The following is an 18,653-nucleotide window of genomic DNA, read 5'->3' as shown; positions in this document are numbered from 1 at the left end:
GTATTTCCTGGTGCTTCTCACTGCATTCCGTGGAGAGCTACACTGTGGGTGTTCACATCTTGCGAGAGCGAGGTTTTTTAAGGGGAGGGAGGGTCACCCTGGGGAGGAGAGGGGTATGCCCTGTCAGTCGTAGGTTCTTGCTGCCCATATACGGGGTTTACACCAGGTGTTAACCTGTCTAGTGCATCCATACTCTCTTTGTCCATATCAGCTTGGCCCTGGATAAAGAGGGTAATGGCAGCAATAAACACAGGCCACGGGGAACGCTTCTGCTGCCTGTGTTGGATTCCCAGGATGAGCACGGGCTTCACACCAGGTGTGAAGAAAATGCACCCACCCGTTGCAGATCCGTATGGCCTAACATTCGGATTGGCCTAACCCGAGAGAGTACTGTGCACACTGGGGCGTGTTGAGCCTGAGAACTACGCTCATCAGAGCGCTCCCACTGCCCAGGTGGGCCCTGGGAAGGAGTGGTTCCGGCTTCACGGAAGGGGTCGCAGCAGCCACAGAAAGTGCCCATGGTGGCGGCATGCATGTCCGTGTTACCTGTATCACGCGTATGAGAGAGATTATACCGTTCAGGGAGGCACTACTGGCCGGAGAGTCACACTGCCTATGGAAGCTTATGTTATGTTGGGGAGAGATTTCCATTGGTTAGGATGGTGTTTCTTGTTACCTAGTCAGTTTGCATCAGGTTTGAGAGAGAGATTCTCAGTGGGGTGGTCTGTACTCTCCATGGAGGAACTCACCCTGCCCCGAGAAGCACTCTGCTGTAGTGAAAGGGGTTTCTGCCCTAACCGGTTTGGCTCAGTGGATAGAGCGTCGGCCTGCGGACTCAAGGGTCCCTGTTTGATTCCGGTCAAGGGCATGTACCTTGGTTGCGGGCACATCCCCAGTAGGAGGTGTGCATGTACCTTGGTTGCAGGCACATCCCTAGTGGGAGTGTGCAGGAGGCAGCTGATCGGTGTTTCTCTCTCATCGATGTTTCTAACTCTCTATCCCTCTCCCTTCCTCTCGGTAAAAAATCAATAAAATATTTTTAAAAGGGGGTTTCTGCTGTCCTGGATTGTCTCTGGCTGTGATGTGTTTATAATGTTCACAGAGGGCTCCCCATTGCTCTATATATATATACTAGGGGCCCAGTGCACGAAATTCGTGCACTGGGTGGGGGGGGCAGTGTCCCTCAGCCCAGTCTGCCCCCTCTCACATACTGGGAGCCCTCAGGCGTTGACCCCCATCACCCTCCAATCGCAGGATCGGCCCCTTGCCCAGGCCTGACGCCTCTGCCAGAGGTGTCAGGCCTGGGCAGGGGACCCTCATTTCCCCTCCGATCACTGGTTCTGCCCCCCGCCCAGGCCTGATACCTCCAGCCCAGGCATCAGGCCTGGGCAGGGGACCCCCAGATCCCTCCAATTTCTGGCTCCACCCTTGGCCAAGGCCTGATGCCTCTGGCCCAGGATTCAGGTCTGGGCAGGGGACCCCCCTCTTCCCCCCGGTTCACCGGCTCCACCCTCGCCCAGGCCTGATGCCTCAGCCAGAGGCGTTGACCCCCATCACCCTCCGATCACCTGATCGGCCCCTTGCCCAGGCCTGACGCCTCTGCCAGAGGTGTCAGGCCTGGGCAGGGGACCCCCAGCTCCCCTCGATCTCCCACTTTGCCCCTGCCTGGGGCCTAACGCCTCTGGCCAAGGCATTAGGCCTGGGCAGGGGACCCCCAGCTCCCCACGATTGCAGGCTCCACCCCTGCCCAGGCCTAACGTCTTTCGCCAAGGCTTTAGGCCTGGGCAAGGGATCCCTAGCTCCCCGGACTGCTGGCTCCGTCCCTGCCCAGCTCCCATTGCTGGCTCCACCTCTGCTTCCCGCTATCACTGGCCGGGGCAGCAAAGGCACCTGGTTCTCTGATCACAGCTGGGGGGCAGGGCAAAGGTGGCCCCCAGGGAAAACCCCCTGGGTTTCCGACCACCGTCAGTGGCAGGGAGCTTCTTCTGTCCTTTCCCTTTCGCCTCCCAGCATTGTGCCTACATATGCAAATTAGCCGCCATCTTGGCTGGCAGTTAATTTGCATATCGCCCTGATTAGCCAATGGGAAGGGTAGCGGTTGTACGCTAATTACCATGTTTCTCTTTTATTAGATAGGATTGATTTCAGAGAGCAAGAGGGATGGATAGAAACATCAATGATAGAATCATTGATAGGCTGCCTCCTGCATAGCCCCTACTAGGGATCTAGCCTGCAGGGCATGTGCCCTGACCTGGAATCCAAATGTGACCTCCTGGTTCATAGATCAAGGCTCAACCACCGAGCCACACTGGTAGAGCGAGGATAATTTTTTTTTTTAACCCTATGGCATATGGTTGTTATGAAGATGTAATGAAGTAACATGTGCAAAGCATTTAGGGTAGTGTCTCCAGCAGAATAAATCCTTAAAAATGTTAGCTATTGCCGAAACCGGTTTGGCTCAGTGGATAGAGCGTCGGCCTGTGGACCGAAGGGTCCCAGGTTCGGTTCCGGTCAAGGGCATGTACCTGGGTTGCGGGCACGTCCCCAGTGGGAGATGTGCAGGAGGCAGATGGTCGATGTTTCTCTCTCATCGATGTTTCTAACTCTCTATCTCTCTCCCTTCCTCTCTGTGAAAAAATCAATAAAATATATTTAAAAAAAAATGTTAGCTATTGTGAATCTTGTTATTCATGAGAGCTTATTTCTACCTAAAGAGCATATGCTGTCACAGTCTTACTCATAACCTTGTCCTAGATTGTGCTATGGTAATAGTGGTGGGGTTTTTTTTTTTTGGGGGGGGGGGGAAGGATTCTAGAGTTCAGCATATCTGTGGGGCATTTATTAATCCACCAGGAAGCATTATAGTCTAGTGCTTGCTGTCCCAGCTGAAAAGATTTTTAGCTGTGAAAGCTTGGACCTGTAACCTCTCTTGGTCTCACTCAGCTCATCAGGAAAATGGGCACCATTAGGGTTCCTTCCTCATAAAGTTGAGGCAAGGATGACATGAGATGTTGAATCCAGGGCCTTGCATATAGTAAGTGCTTAACAATTGGAGTGGTGATTTGTATGGGCCCTGGGAAATCCCTGCCATTCAGGAATTCACCATTTCTTCGCCTTCATTCAGGGCCGCATTGTCCAAAACAGGTTACACCACCTTTCAAGGAATCATCTGTCCTAATACATGTGTGTTGAAAGGGAATTGGGTAACTTTTTACGAGAGCATTAAGATTTTTTTGTGAGGGGATCATATAATATTATGAAGGTTACAAAGGCCCAGAGGGTTTAAGTGGAAGGTGGGGTTTCTCCCTGTCTATGGGAAAGGGCTACATTATCCATGACCTAATAAAATGGACATAGTGATATTAGGGTTTATTGCGCCCATTGGTGAGTCTACATGCTCACAGAGTGATCCACCCGAGCAGGGGGCACAATATCCATGTGTTATACTGTATGAGGCCGCATTGACTGTGGGGCGCCCTTGTTCACATGAGGAGTCACACAGCTGATGGAAATGACCCTGTTTATATGGCTTTGGGGGGTGGGCATACCCAGGTTACTGGAGTTGACCTTGTTAACAGAGGAATTCACACAGTGTTACAGAAGTTATGCTGTCTGTGTGGTAGAGCACACTAACAAGGGAATAGGCCTTGAGGGGGTACACATTGTTTATTGCCATCTCCCCACCTATCTGGGGCTCATGCTGTTTATGAGGTCCACACTACCTATATGCAGTTCACACCATTTATGTGGTTGGCCTCTTACATGGGGTTCACACAGTTTATGAAGGTTGCACTGTTTGCATGGGGCTCATATCATTTATGAGGGTTACCCTGTCTTTCTGTCGGTCACACATGAGCACTGTCTATATGGGATTTATACTGTTCATGTGAGAGTCACACTGTATATGGAGGTTTATATCAGTTGTGGACACTGTACTGTCTGTATGGTTTTTTTTTTTTTTAATATATTTTATTGATTTTTTACAGAGAGGAAGGGAGAGAGATAGAGAGTTAGAAACATCGATGAGAGAGAAACATCGATCAGCTGCCTCCTGCACATCTCCCACTGGGGATGTGCCCGCAACCCAGGTACATGCCCTTGACCGGAACCGAACCCGGGACCCCCCAGTCCGCAGGCCGACGCTCCATCCACCGAGCCAAACCGGCTTCGGCTGGGTTTTTATTGTGGGGCGATACCAGCTGTGTGTCTACTCAGTTCACACCGGCAAATAAGTCTTACCAGCCTGTTCTATTGCAGACCAGAATCTAGGCACCAGCGATAAAGCAGCTAAGAAAACAGACCCAACCCCTGCTTTGTGGAGCTGACATTCAGTAGGACAAGCAAACCCTTTAAGGATTTTTCCTGTTTATGTGATTCACATCAGGGTTCAGATGTTTTAGGGGGTTGTGCTGGCATCAACTGGCCACGAGAGTGTCTTATGCGTCTGGGGCTACATTTATTGGTATTACGTTGGGTATAGGGAGTTCACTGTTCAAAGATGAGTTTATTCTCTCATAGATTGTCAAGCACTGTGCCAGACTTGGAGGATACTGCAGGCAACAAAACCCCTGCTCTCTCAGAGCTGACAATAAAGAGGAAGGATTCATACAATAAGCAAATACATTGTGGAAATATATGTCAGATGAGGATAAGGGCTCTGAAGAAAAATAGTATATAAAAGGGATTTGGGATCTAGGAAGGTCAGGTAAGATCTTCTTGGTAAGGTTCTTTTTGAGTAAAAACCTGAAGAACATGAGGGACAGAACTATGCCAACTTCTGGGGAGAAAAGTTTCACAGGCAGATGAAACAACATTGGCAAAAATCCCTGAGGCAGAAATATGTCTGGCATATTCAAGAAATAGCCAAGAGGCCCTAACTAATTTGGCTCAGTGGATAGGGTGTCGGCCTGCAGACTGAAGGGTCCCAGGTTTGATTCCGGTCAAGGGCACATGCCCGGGTTGTGGGCTCGGTCCCCACTTGGGGGCGTGCAGGAGGCAGTCAATCAATGATTCTCTCTCATCATTGATGTTTCTGTCTCTCTATCCCTTTCCCTTCCTCTCTGAAATCAACAAAAATATATTTTTAAAAAAATAGCCAAGAGGATGGAGATGAAGGGAAAGGTGAGGTGAGGAGTTGCCTTTTACTCCCAGTGGGCAAAAGGCCACTGGAGGGTTTGGGGCAGCAAAGAGATATCATCTGATTTAATAGAATGTCTCTAGCTGTGGGTAGAGCACAGACTGTAGGGGCTGGTGGCAGGAGGGAGACAAGTGAGAAGACCCCAGACCAGGGGTGTGGTGGTGATAATGGAGAGTAGCTAATTCGGAAGTAGCTTAAGTCAGAGCTGATGGGACATCCCTTCAGATTGGATGACAGATGAGGGAAAGGGGTCATGGGTGACTCTAAGGTATTCAACTTGAGCAACCAACAAAATGGAGTTGCAATTTCCTAAGATGGTAAAGACGGGGGGTGGGGGTAGGTGGGGCCAGTTTGGGGGAGCGCAGGAAAACCATCTTGACTTGGCAAACTGGAGAAATCCAAATGGAGATGCCAGTGAAGCACTTCAATGTGTGAGATTGGAATTGGGGAGAGTCCTGAATGGAGATAGAAATTTCAGTGCAATCAGCATGGAGATGAACATGAGGAGAGAAGAGGACTGGGACAGGCCTGGGGTCCTTCAGCACTTCAGGTCAGGGAGATGAGGAAGGGTGATGCCATCATGGGGTTACATTTTCTGTTTGGGGTGGTCATACACCGTTTAAGTGGCTACACACTCTATAGCAGTAGTTCTCAACCTTCTGGCCCTTTAAATACAGTTCCTCATGTTGTGACCCAACCATAAAATTATTTTCGTTGCTACTTCATAACTGTAATGTTGCTACTGTTATGAATCGTAATGTAAATATCTGATATGCAGGATGGTCTTAGGCAACCCCTGTGAAAGGGTCGTTCGACCGCCAAAGGGGTTGCAACCCACAGGTTGAGAACCGCTGCTCTATAGGGTGAGTCATACTATTTCTAAGGGAACTACAATGTTCACAGAGTAGTAATACTTCATTATTGATCACAGGGGGGTGGGAGGTGGGTTGTGACTATGATTTTTATTATTCCCTTGAGTAAAGCCTTAAAGGGTTGCAACTTCTGTGGGGACAGGTTCTGTCCATGCCTTAGCTTGACAACAATCGGATGAATGTTATCTATGTCAGGACAATCAACTGGAACAAGGATTGCTAGCTCCATGGGAGGAGAGGGGTGTCCTCACTGATCAGACAGAATTGTTTTCCTCATGGAGTGTTACACTTTTCATCACAGGCTAGTTCAGGGTCTGACAGGCTGGGCTTTTCACCAGTCCAGGAGGCTTTCCATAGTAAACTGGAGATGGGTCCCTTTGTCCATTGGAGTTGACATAGCCCTGCGGTTGGATGGTTATGTCTTCAAGGAATGAGTAGTGATGGATAACTTTAATCACTAGTTCGCAATACCTGGGTGTTTCACATGGTAACGGTAGGGGTCACCTTCCCTGGAGGTGACTCTTGGTGTTGAAGAGGCAACTGAACTCTCCAACAGGGTTCACATTTCTAGGGTGAAATCACATGGACCCCTAAGTGGTTGTAGTATCTGTGGACAGGTTTTTACAAACCACCAGAGGTTACACTGTCCAGGGGACATTTTCGCCAGGGACTCTCATTCTCTGTGGGTGGTGCAGACACTCCCATGAAGTATGCCCATCATTTACAATTGTGTTTCATAGAATCAGTGGGACTGAGTTACCATCAGGGTGGGATTATGCCATCACACTGTCAATGCTGTGTGTTTACTGTCTACAGTTGGAGTCTATAGGGTGAGGGGTGCTTACATTATCCATGGGGTACATAGCTCACTCTGCTAATAACTGTTACCAGTATTTATGGCATACTTATTTCACATCCCAGATTTCTCACAACAACCTGGTTATGTAGGCTCTTTTAATATCCCCATTTTACAGATGAGGAAGCTAAGGCTCACAGAGGTACACTGGCTCTCTGTCACAGACAGGAAGTAGCAGAGTTAGGGTTGCAACCCAGGTCTCTGACTTGATGGTGGGAGGGCAGGGGTCACTAAGGCTATTGTCTTTGAAACTTTGCATTATCTTTATCCAAGGGTGGAGGGCAGTGAAGGTGGTAGTAAGACTTCAGAGTGATGGTTTCCAATCGAATAGATCTGGATTTGAATTCCGGCTCCAACACTTCATGACTGAAGGACTTTGGCAGACTTCCCCATCTGGGCCTCACTTTCTTAATCTGTAAATGGGTATAACAATAGTAATTCTCCTTTTTGGGCTTTTGTAAGGATGAAATGGATGAGATGATGCCCTGGACAGTGCTTGGCCTAGCGCCTGGCACATTATGAGCGCTAGGAATTTGGGAGCAGTTATAACAATGATGATGATGATGATTGCAGGACCACACTGCTCCCAGAAGGTTACAATATCCGTGGGGGAGCTGCAGTGTCAGTAGTCAAGGTTACATAATTAATTCACCAGGGGGTTGATGCTTCCCGGGACTCCTTGATCTCCCCAGGGAAGAGGCCTGAGGCTTCTACTGAGGCACTGGTGAGGGACTTCCTGCTGTAAGGCAGCTAGGAACTCAGCAAGGAGGCTGGACTTGAAGCCCTAAGAACCCAGAGCTGACCCTGCAGGCCTCCCCTCCCAGTAGCCTCTCTCTCCCTGCCCCTCTTCTGGGTTTCAGCCTCTTTGAACACCCCTCCCCCATAACCCCATTCTCTGGTACCTCAGAGTCTTTTTTGAGACTCTGCTTCCAGGCTCGGCCTGTGAGTATTGCTCTATTTGCCCTTTCCCCGTTGGTGGCTCCGCTAGCCATCTGATCAGCGCTGATTTCCTGTCTCCCGAAGCCGCAGGCTCCTTCCATCCCTCCCAGCTTCCGAGCACAGACTTCACACTGCCCTACACGCTGGCCTTCATCCTTAAGCCCTGCCTTCCTCTCTCTTAGCGACCCCCCAGTGCCCCTTGGGAGCACATTTGTTCGGACTTCGGTCGCCCCCTCATATCCTGGCCCCACCACCGGAACCCTCTGCCCTGGTGGTGGAGGTGGAGGTACCTCCGGTGTTGGCCGGTCCCCTGGACAGCTGCAGCTTGGGGATGGTGTGGGGAGCTCCCCAATGCATTCTCTTTGGTCACTTCCTCCCCAGCTGGGATTGGGGCTATCTAGAAGGCCAAGACCCCCATGCCCGGAGGAGCGAAGGGCACAGCCGCCTCCTCATTTCCGATGCTGGGAAATGCTTTCCACCCATTCCACCCCACCCCTGGACAGCTGCCCCCATTCAGACTCAGGGTTGGGAGGGCAGGGGGTAAAGCTAGGCTGGGAAATGTGATCTTGATCATCTTCCAAGGTTCTGCCCCCCCGACCCCCCAGCAGAGAAGATTCTGTCTCCTCCCAAAAGGTCCACGCCTCCTCCCGACAAAAGTTGCTGACCCTCCCCTAGAAGGTACCCCGCCTCCCCTCTTACAGGCTTCCCAAAAGACAATCTGGATCCCGCAGTGGGCAGGAGAGGAGGGGAGGCAGGTCCCGAGTGCCGAGGACTTAAGTTATCTGCAGACTCGGAGTCTCCGAGAAGGGTCATGACCCCTGAGACCCCGTTCCACCACCAACCCCCACCTTCCTTCCTCCCCCGCTGCGCGGCCCCTTTAAGCTCAGAGCCGGCGAGTCCTCAGTGGCTGTACGCCGGCAAGAGTGTGTGTGAGTGCGCCGGGAGGGGGCGGGCGCAGTGTCTCCATGGCGACGCGGCGGTGACGTCGCCGGCCCGGGGGCGTGGGCGTCCCGGCCCCGGAGTGCGATATTAACCCGGGAGGCGGCGGCGGGGAGGGGAGAGGCTCTGAGAGGCGAGGCCGGGTGAAACGGCGAGGGCGGCCCGACCGGCGCGGGACGGGACGGGGCAGCGCGGGCCCCGGGAGCTGCGGCCCGGAGTCGGGGTGCCTTGCCCCGGGCCCCCCAGCATGAAGACCCCGGCAGACACAGGTGGGGGCGGGGGCAGCACGTGTGGGGGAGACTTGTTGCCCCGGGAAACCAGGCGGAGAAACTTTGGTGGGGGGCTGAGGGGTTGTGGAGGAGCCCGAGTGATCCTCAGTTCCGGGGGACCCCCAAGCACGCGAGACCTGTTGCATCTCACGGCGCGAGCGGGGGGGTGCCGCATGGGACCCCCAATTTCTTGTTCCGGGCGGAGTGGTTTGGGTGCTGCGAGTCTTGGTCCTCTCCCTGCCTGGACACCGAAAGCTCGGTTCTCCCCCACTCCCGGGATAAAGGGGGTGGCGGGGTCCCACCCCGCCGTTATGTCACGTTGCACTCCGGGGGCCGGGACGTGTGCGGGGCGTGGGGGGGCTGTCCACGGGGCCCGCTGTCCTCGGTTCCGTGCCGCGCGGTCCGGCCGGTGACCTTCACTGCGGTGCGCGCCCTGCATCGGCTCGGAAGGGGACCGGAGGCGGCTTTGGGGAGGAGGGCGTGAGTGAGCACCGGGGCTCGGGGTCCGGGCGGCGCTGCCCTTCCCCCGCCCGTCTCCGCCGGCTCCTCACTCCCCCGCCCGCGCGGAGTCGCAAAGTTCCCAAAGCGCAGCCCGAACGTTCGAAAAAGGAACTTTTTGTTTCCGACCTTAGAACGCGCGGCTTTAAGGTGGCCCAGGGGAGACCCGGGTGCCTCCTTCCCGCCCGGCCGGGGCCGGGGATTGAGCAGAGCCGGGGAGGTGGGGTGGCCGCGGCGGCTCCCCCCTCGTCCCCCCTTCCGCACCCAGCTCTTCTCTTTCAACCGGCCGTCTTTCCCCTCCGCCCCCCTCTTCTCCGCCAACTTGCTCCTCCTTAAGGGGCCGAGGTTCCCCTCCCCCGCTCGGCCGGCGGGCGGGGGGCCGCGGGATTAGCCCCCCTCCCGCTCGGACTTTCCCCCCTCCCCAGCCCTCCCTCGCCGCCCCCGGGCTCCGGCGGCTGGACTTTGCGCCGGGGCGCGCTGGGGGGAGGGGTCCCGCCGCCCCCTGCCCGTCCACCCCGTCGGAATCCGGCCCCGGGCGGGGACGGGGGAGGGGGAAGGGGGCCGGGCGCCGCTGTTCAAACTTGTTTCCTTCCCCCGGCGGCGGCTGCGGCTCGGCTCCTGTGTGCGGGTGTGTGCCCCGACCGGCCCACCCACCCCGCCCCCCCTCCGCTCGGTGGGTGGGGGCGGCTCTTAAAGGGCTGGGAGCTGGGCTCCGGAGCGTCGGGAAGGCGCTGGGGGATCGGGGCGGAGGCGGGGGGCAGGGGCAGGGGCAGGGGCGCGGAGTGCGCCAGGGTCAGTCACGTGCGACCCACAGACTCGCGGGCTCCCGGGCCGCTGGGCTTTCGGGGCAGCAGGAGACTCCCCTTCCCCCGAGGAGTCGGTCCCGGCGCCCGGGCCACCCCGCCTCGTCTTCCCTCCCCGCTACGGGCCTTCCCCTGGTGGGACCGGCCGGGCCGCTCCCCCAACCCTATCTGGGGGCCGAGCCGCGGGTGGGTCCTCCGACTGCGGGGAGGGATGGGGCCCGGGAGGGCCGCCCGGTGGCCCGTCGGCTCGCCAGCCGGCCTGCCTCTTGGTCGGCGACTGCGTGCCCCTCCATCCGATCCTCCATCCCGGCCCCTCTCCTCTGCGCGGCTGTTTCCCACTTCCTGTTTTCTTCCCGGCCCTGGCGCCACCGAGGGCTGCCTGGAGTGGGGGAGGTGGTGGGGCCCCCCAGGAGGCCAGCGTGCTCTTCCTTTACCACCACCCCTCCCTTCCGATTCCCCCCATATCTCTTAAAAAAAAGTTTGGCCGGTCATGTGAACTTGGGGGGCGTCCAGGAGTTCGGCTCCCCCCGGCTTCCACCGTCTGTCAGGGAGAATCAACCCCGCCTCTGCGGGACCCAGGTGTGCCGCCTGGGACCCGGCCGCTGTGCTAACCCTTCCTGTCTGCTGCCATCTCTCCACCCTGTCCCACGGAGTCCTGAACCCCTCTCGGGTCAGCTGCTCGCTCCCTGCCCCCAGGGGCCCCCCCCATGCTGCAGAGGTCCCACACTCCGGAGCTTTCTTGGTGCAGGCCTGGTGGTTCCCTGATTGAAGCACGTGGACTCAGACACAGCACACACTCACACATGCTCCCCTTGCCCGTGCCTGGCTCCTGGCTCCAAGGCTCCAAGGCCTGGGGAACAGAGCCCCATTGAAACACCCTGACGTCACCCTCTTCTTCCTTCTCCCCCCAAAGCTGGGAACAGGCCCTCATGTATGCCGTGTCCGATGAGGAAAGCCAGTGTAGGGGTGGGGTGGGCCTGGTAGTAGGGTGCGTCCCTGCCAGAGTGGGAGCCAGGGTCCTGGCCGCTGAGGGGGCTTGTCCAGGGAGGGGGCTTCACCACGGGGCCTGGGACAGCCCCTGGTATGCAGCCTTTGAGGCCTTTCCAGAGCCCCCCACCTCCTTTCCGAGTTCCTTTGTGTTGCATGTAGTCTCTCTCCTTCTCTTCTGCAAAGTTTATTTTTAGCCTCCTGCTCCCCCGCTCCCAGGACTGTCGCTGCACATACGTTGCCTGGTTACCGGGACAAGGAGGCTGGGGTGGGTGGGTTGGGAAGGGTGGCTTTAATTTGGGGGGTAGGGTGGAAGTCAGCACACCCCTCCAACCCTAGATTGTCTCAGGGGCTTCACCCCCACCCTGTCTTTCTGGCTCTGAGTGCCAGATTGGAGTTTAGGTGGGAGCTACATGGCGCTTGGTGTCCTGGTGGGGCCAGGAGCTTTTTGGAGGGGATGGGAGAGTTTGTGGAGCTCTGGTTTGGTCACTTGGGTTCCCAAGGGTTTCCGGGGCCTAGGTTCTCGAGCAGGATGGGGATGATGGGGTGAACACTTGGATTCCTGAGAGAAGGATAGGGCTATGGATGCTGGGGTCCCTGGAAGGCGTTGTCAGGGGCTGTCACTTCTGAATTAAGCAGTGGCTGCTAATGTCTGCTGTAGGACATATCCCTAGTTTGAGGCTGGGATTTCTGAATGGGGCAGGGACTCAGTGGAGAATGCTGGCCAGGGGTGGGAGCTGGGCCCCCTGGGGGAGAGAGTCTGCTCTGGATTTAGAGGGGGCGGTCCCTGTGGGAGCAGGAACTGTTGATCCCCTGTGTCCCCAAGAGGAAGAATCCCCTGTTAGATTCCAGGCTGGGGTGGAGTCTCAGCCTTGCCCCAGGCTTGGTTGGTACCTGCTTGAGCTGGGGCTTGAACCAGGGCCAGCCTGGAGAGAGGCTGACCCACACAGCCTGACTGGGATTTGGGACCCCGCCCATTTTTAGCTGTCTATCCTGGCCTTCTCCCTCTAGTGGCATCAGGGCCCCTGCCCTGCCTCCTCCCCTCCTTCCCTCCTCCCACCCCTCCATTACCGGCTGCCTAGTGCTGAATTATTGATGGTCCCTGATTACCCGGGGGTTTGGGAAATGACAACAACCGCAGCCCCCCCACCTTCTCCCCCCTAGGCTGCCCACCCCCTCTAGGGACCAGCCAGCCCACCACCAACCTCTATCCAAGGTTAATGCTGGGGGCGGGTAGGCAGGTGGGCAGGGAAATAGCTGTGGATGAGAAGGCAGAAGGGGAAATAGGCTCCAGCCTATTCACTCTTGAGGCCTGGGCTGGGGCCCTCCAGCCAGGTTGGGCCCATGTGCCTGGGTCTGGGGAGGGCAGTGCAGCACAGAGGGTCCGGGCTTGGGGGGCCTCTCTCAGACAGTCTGGGTTTCACTCTCCAGGGAAGACAGAAGCCTCTGTGTGTGCGAGCGCTGACCTCATCGTCAACCAGCCACCCCACCCCTCCTGGTCCTTTTAAGAAAAAAAAAAAGCCTCTCGGGTCTTGGGGTGGGAGTAAAGGCTCTGGTAGGTCCTGGGAGGGGACAGTGTATGTTCCTAGGAACGGAACCAGCAGAGCTTGCAGCGGTGGGGGTCGGTATGACTGGCTCTGAATGGGAATGGGGGTCCTGGGGGGCCTTGCTCCAACCATCTGGCCACATGTGCCCCTTCCTGCCCTTCCCCCACTGGCAGCCCTGCCCGCCGGCCTGGCTTGGTGCCTGGCCCCCTGGCACTGGCCCCGGGACCCGCCGCCACCCGCCGCCGACGGTTTCCTGTTTCTCCCGGTGTTGCTGGAGCAGGCTCCAGCTCCCCCCCTCCCCATCTAGCCCCCTCACACACAGACAGACACACACTGTCTCTCTTGCCTACCCAGGTCTTGTCTTGGCTTAGGGGAGATGGATTTCCCCATGTTGAGGGTGGGGTAGGAGGTAGGCCCTGGGCGGGGGGGGGACCTGGAGGCCTGGACTTGGCACCCTAACCTGGAGCCACTTCCCTGCCTGCTGTCCCCAGGGTTTGCCTTCCCGGATTGGGCCTACAAGCCGGAGTCGTCGCCTGGCTCGAGGCAGATCCAGCTGTGGCACTTCATCCTGGAGCTGCTGCGGAAGGAGGAGTACCAGGGTGTCATCGCCTGGCAGGGGGACTACGGGGAATTCGTCATCAAGGACCCCGACGAGGTGGCCCGGCTCTGGGGCGTCCGCAAGTGCAAGCCCCAGATGAATTATGACAAGCTGAGCCGGGCTCTGCGGTGAGGAGGGCACAGCCCCTGGGCAGATAGGACAGTTCCCCGCCAAATGGGGAGCCCCTGACCTCTGGGAATAAACTTCGGGCTTGACTCCTGGCTCTTGCAAGTCATGGCCATTGACCTTAGGCAAGTCCTAACCCTTCTCTAAACCCATTTGCCAAACAGAGGTATTCTGAGGAGCGAATCTAGTCATGGGTGTGGCCTGAGGGGAGAGCTGGTCCATATCCTTTGTGGCCTAGGTGTCTCCGTCTCCCTTCATGCGCAGCACCTGAGGCATGTCATGGTATGGGGGTCCGGATTTGGGTCCGGTGACTAACCTGATGGTGTCTCTGCATCCACAGCTATTATTATAACAAACGTATTCTGCACAAAACTAAGGGGAAACGGTTCACCTACAAATTCAACTTCAACAAACTGGTGCTCGTTAATTACCCTTTCATTGATGTGGGGCTGGCTGGTGAGTACCAGGGCTGGCAGGAATGGCCTCTGAGGGAAGAGAGGGTCTGTATGTCCAGGCTAGGCCAGTGGCCTTGACACCATGTCTTCTTTCCTGCCAGGGGGTGCGGTTCCCCAGAGTGCCCCTCCAGTGCCATCAGGCGGCAGCCACTTCCGATTCCCTCCTTCAACACCCTCTGAGGTGCTGTCCCCCACTGAGGACCCCCGCTCACCACCAGCCTGCTCTTCGTCCTCATCCTCTCTCTTCTCGGCTGTGGTGGCCCGACGCCTGGGCAGAGGCTCAGTCAGTGACTGTAGCGATGGCACTTCAGAGCTGGAGGAGCCACTGGGAGAGGACCCCCGGGCCCGACCACCAGGCCCTCCGGAATTGGGTGCCTTCCGCGGGCCCCCACTGGCCCGCCTGCCCCATGACCCTGGCGTCTTCCGTGTTTACCCCCGGCCCCGAGGTGGCCCTGAGCCCCTGAGCCCCTTCCCTGTGTCCCCTCTGGCTGGGCCTGGCTCCCTGTTACCGCCTCAGCTCTCACCAGCTCTGCCCATGACGCCCACCCACCTGGCCTACACGCCCTCGCCCACGCTGAGCCCTATGTATCCCGGTGGCGGCGGGGGCCCCAGTGGCTCAGGGGGAGGCTCCCACTTCTCCTTCAGTCCTGAGGACATGAAACGGTACCTGCAGGCCCACACCCAAAGCGTCTACAACTACCACCTCAGCCCCCGCGCCTTCCTGCACTACCCTGGGCTGGTGGTACCCCAGCCCCAGCGCCCTGACAAGTGCCCGCTGCCACCCATGGCATCTGAGACCCCACCGGTCCCCTCATCAGCCTCGTCCTCCTCCCCATTCAAGTTTAAGCTCCAACCACCCCCTCTCGGACGCCGGCAGCGGGCAGCTGGCGAGAAGGCTCCAGCGGGCGCTGACAAGAGCAGTGGCATTGGCAGTGGTGGCAGCACAGGTGGGCTGGCTGAGGGGGTGGGGGCATTGGCCCCACCACCACCACCACCACCACCACCACCACAGATCAAGGTGGAGCCTATCTCAGAAGGCGAGTCGGAGGAGGTGGAGGTGACTGACATAAGTGACGAGGATGAGGAAGATGGAGAGGTGTTCAAGACACCTCGTGTCCCCCCTGTGCCCCCCAAGCCTGAGCCAGGCGAGGCACCTGGGGCCACGCAGTGCATGCCCCTAAAGCTGCGCTTTAAACGTCGCTGGAGTGAAGACTGTCGCCTGGAGGGGGGTGGGGGCTCCACTGGGGGCCTCGAGGATGAGGGTGAGGACAAGAAGGTGCGAGGGGAGGCTGGGGGTCCCCTCACCCCGAGGCGGGTGAGCTCCGACCTCCAGCACGCCACAGCCCAGCTCTCTCTGGAGCATCGAGATTCCTGAGGGCCATGGGCAGGGGAATGTTCCCCCACCCCCCATGCTTCTTTTGCTGCCTTAACTCCCCTGTGTCCTGGAGGTGAGGGCAGCTCTAATTTCTTCCCTGCCTCCTCCCTTTCCTCTCCCCATGTTTTGTATAAAAGTTAAAAAAAAATTTTTTTTTAAATTGTGAGGGTGGGTGGGTGTCCAGGGCTGGGGGCTATCCAGTCTCTGGATTTCTAAGCTCTGGGCAAAGTGGTGGTGAGGGGTGGGGGGAGGGAGTTAAGGGGGCCACCTCCATTCTGGGGAATTTATATTTGAACTGAGGCTCTGGCCTCGATGCCCAGGAACTTTTTTATTACAATCGCTTAGGAAGTAAAGCCTTGTCTCCCTCCCCGTTCTGTGCCTCCTGTACCTCTCCCTGTCCACCTCCAGCCATCCTTAGCCCCAGTTCAGCCTTCCCTGCCCCTCCAGGGGCCATGAGTGCCTGGGTTTCTAACCCCACAGGTTACAACGGGAGAGTTGGACATTTTATGATGAACCAAAAATTCTGTGTGTGAGGGGGTAGGGGGGAGAGGAGGGTGAGGGGTGCCACCCATAGGCCACAAATCTCTACAAGTGCCTCTTCTACTCCCCACCCCAGCACTGGTCCAACCCCTTCACCCCCAGCTGCTCCTAGGACCAGCCCATAGGCAGGTGGGTGGGGGGTGGGAAAGGTGAACCCTGAAACCAAACTGGAAGCCCCCTCTGCCTCCCAGCTGGGGCCCCTTGGGGTGAGGGTCTGTGGTCAAGCCTTATTCTGTTTTGGGGGTGGAGGGTGGGAGGGGAGGGAAGTTGAGGGCTGTTGGAGAATGTATTCAAACAATAAAACTTTGGGCCTTTGGATGGAGTGACCTGTCTCACTGCAGGGCCATAGCCCGTGCTAGATTCTGAAGGACAGGGACCTTGACCGGCTCCCCAGTGGATCGATGGCCAGAGTAGAGTGAGTGCCTCATCTCATCGGAATGGATCAAATCCAGGGCCTGGGAAATGATCTGACCTTGAGGGGTACATAACCCCCCAGGGCCTGATGATTAAGGTCTCAGGCACACTGTCATCTGATTGCTCTCCTATTCCATGGGGACCACTTGTCCTTAGGAGCATTTAGACTCTTCACCTATTGCCTGAAATGCCTTTCCTCTCTGGGTATGAGTTGCTATCCATGTCCCTGGGCTCTGGTGAAGGCCTGGACCTCCCTTTGCACTATACTCTAGCGTCCTCCCACCGATCACTTTCCTTAGGGCATTTCTGAGTAAGTCTGGGGTCCTTTGTGGACAGGCCTACAGTCTCAAAATGTAGACCTTGCAAGGGATCTTAGTGATCTTCCCATGGAACCATGGGACACCCTCTGCCAATAAGGTGAGATGGGACTAACAAGCAGAGTTGCTACTGATTGACCTGTACTAAGTATCTGGTACTTAATTAGGAGCTGCAATGCTTTATCTCCAACATCCAGCAAGGTAGAAGTGATTTAATGACTTGCTCAAGACCCCAAGCCCACGCCCTAGCCGATTTGGCTCAGTGGATACAGCGTCAGCCTGTGGTCTGAGGGGTCCCAAGTTTGATTCCTGCCAGGGGCACATGTTGGGGTTTCGGGCTCAATCCCCAGTGTGGGGCATGCAGGAGGCAGCTGATCAGTGATTCTCATTGATGTTTCTATCTCTGTCTCACCCTCTCCCTTCCTCTCTGAGGTCAATAAAAATATATGAAAAAAAAAAGACCCTAAGCTCAGCCACAACTTTCAATGAGGTCTGTCTAAGAAGTGTTTTTTCACCTCCTGAGTTTCCTAAGATCAGGATGGTTGGATCCAGACCATGGTCTCAAGATCATAGGATCTGAGAGGTGAGCTCATCAAGCTAGAGGCCTAGCTTGGACAGCTCTCATCAAGGATGGGAGAATCAGGGAAGCATCCAGGCTGCAAGTGCTCTTTGAGAGCCCAACTCCTTACATGCTGGTGAGGTGCCTGAGGCCCAGAGTGTTCCCAAAGCCACACAGCTGCTAAGAGACAGCATGAGAATGGAGGGCTCAGGGCCTGTTGGAATGGCTTCACTGGAACCCCACCCTGTGCAACTCCTACTCACTTTCTCTTCATCCTCTTTTCATGCCAGCCTAGAGTGGGGTAGTCCCAGATGATGTCTGGAGGTTGGCAATGAAGAGAGGATCCAGGGATGGGGTATTGGCAGGAAACCGAGGCTCCAGTGGCAGCCTGTGGGCAACTGCTCCCTCTCCTGGGTGATGTAAGTCATTCCCATGGGTGGGGAGGACACTGGGCTATTTCTGGAAGTTGGGATGAGGCATGTCTCCTGGCAACACAGATGCAGCCGATTTGGTGGTGGTGGTGTGAGGGAGAAAGGGGGATATCATCACTTGGGGGAGGTGGGAGGACCCTGCCTATAGTCTTAGCTTCTGATTCCAGTGCCTTCAAAGCATCTCTAACAATTCTAACATGGATTCATAAGCTTTCACTTCCAGAATTGCTCTCCAGGTCAGACCAGACCCAAACAGACTCGATCCCCCCAATTTGGGCTGACCAGGATGTCACAGGTGGCATCTGGTCTTGAAAACTCCAGTGGACCCTCTAATCTTTAGTGACCCACCTATATCTATTTAGTTTCTGCAAGACCATTCCCTTGCTCCCTTCCACATCCTCCAGGATCTCTGGTTCCAAGTAGAAAGCCCTTTATAGATTTCATGACACTTCATCAATTAATTCATCCCATCAGAGGTTCCCTTCATACCTGTAACCCCCACAAACCCTCAACACTCCTTCCTGATGCTTCTCATCCACCCCTTATCCCTTCAGGTACCCCAGTTAGCAGTAGTTTCTCAGTCTCTCACAATTTAAGAACACCCCAAGTTCCCTCTGACTTCTCCACTGGTCCCCAATAAGATCCCTTCACTTGTCCTGGGTACCTCCAGAAATCCATAGGCCCGTCGGACACTTACAACCCGTCCTGGCACCGCTCAACAAACGTTCTCGGTCATACAAACACCCCAGTTAAGATTCCCTGTCTCCCATGTATCCCAGTGCCCTCGTGGCGGTTGCCCATGCGCTGCCCACTGCGCATGTCCCACGGGTTCTGGCCGTTAAGTAACCGCCACTCTCCCGCCCGACTCCGCAGCCCTTCTGAGCCTTCGTGGTCCAGTGTAGGATCATTTCCCAGGCTTTGGGACCTGACTCAGATTTTTGCTTTTTGACCCAGAGCTGCCGTCAGAGGGCAGCAGGCATTGTTTGGCTGA

At 56.3% G+C, this 18,653-nt stretch overlaps 1 protein-coding gene across 1 annotated transcript; it reads left to right on the top strand.

Annotated features, from left to right (window-relative positions):
• The first annotated feature begins 8,855 nt into the window (after positions 1-8,855).
• On the top strand, positions 8,856-15,598 carry ERF (ETS2 repressor factor). The gene is made up of 4 exons (XM_070398246.1): positions 8,856-9,012; positions 13,339-13,573; positions 13,912-14,027; positions 14,128-15,598. Exons 1-4 carry the CDS (start codon positions 8,991-8,993, stop codon positions 15,399-15,401), a joined length of 1,647 nt encoding a protein of 548 aa, XP_070254347.1. The 5' UTR covers positions 8,856-8,990; the 3' UTR covers positions 15,402-15,598.
• The last annotated feature ends 3,055 nt before the right edge of the window (positions 15,599-18,653 follow it).

This window comes from Myotis yumanensis, unplaced genomic scaffold (genome assembly GCF_028538775.1).
Source record: "Myotis yumanensis isolate MYYU_CA2020_CCGP unplaced genomic scaffold, mMyoYum1.0.hap1 SCAF_18, whole genome shotgun sequence".
NCBI lineage: Eukaryota > Metazoa > Chordata > Mammalia > Chiroptera > Vespertilionidae > Myotis > Myotis yumanensis.
This window is presented reverse-complemented; position numbering and strand designations above follow the sequence as displayed.

Excerpts from the sequence above, each read along its gene's own strand:
- ERF (XM_070398246.1), top strand. The coding sequence starts at position 8,991 with ATGAAGACCCCGGCAGACACAG. Across the intron at positions 9,013-13,338 it reads GAAGACCCCGGCAGACACAG|GGTTTGCCTTCCCGGATTGG; the intron begins GTGGGGGCGGGG and ends TGCTGTCCCCAG. Across the intron at positions 14,028-14,127 it reads CATTGATGTGGGGCTGGCTG|GGGGTGCGGTTCCCCAGAGT; the intron begins GTGAGTACCAGG and ends CTTTCCTGCCAG.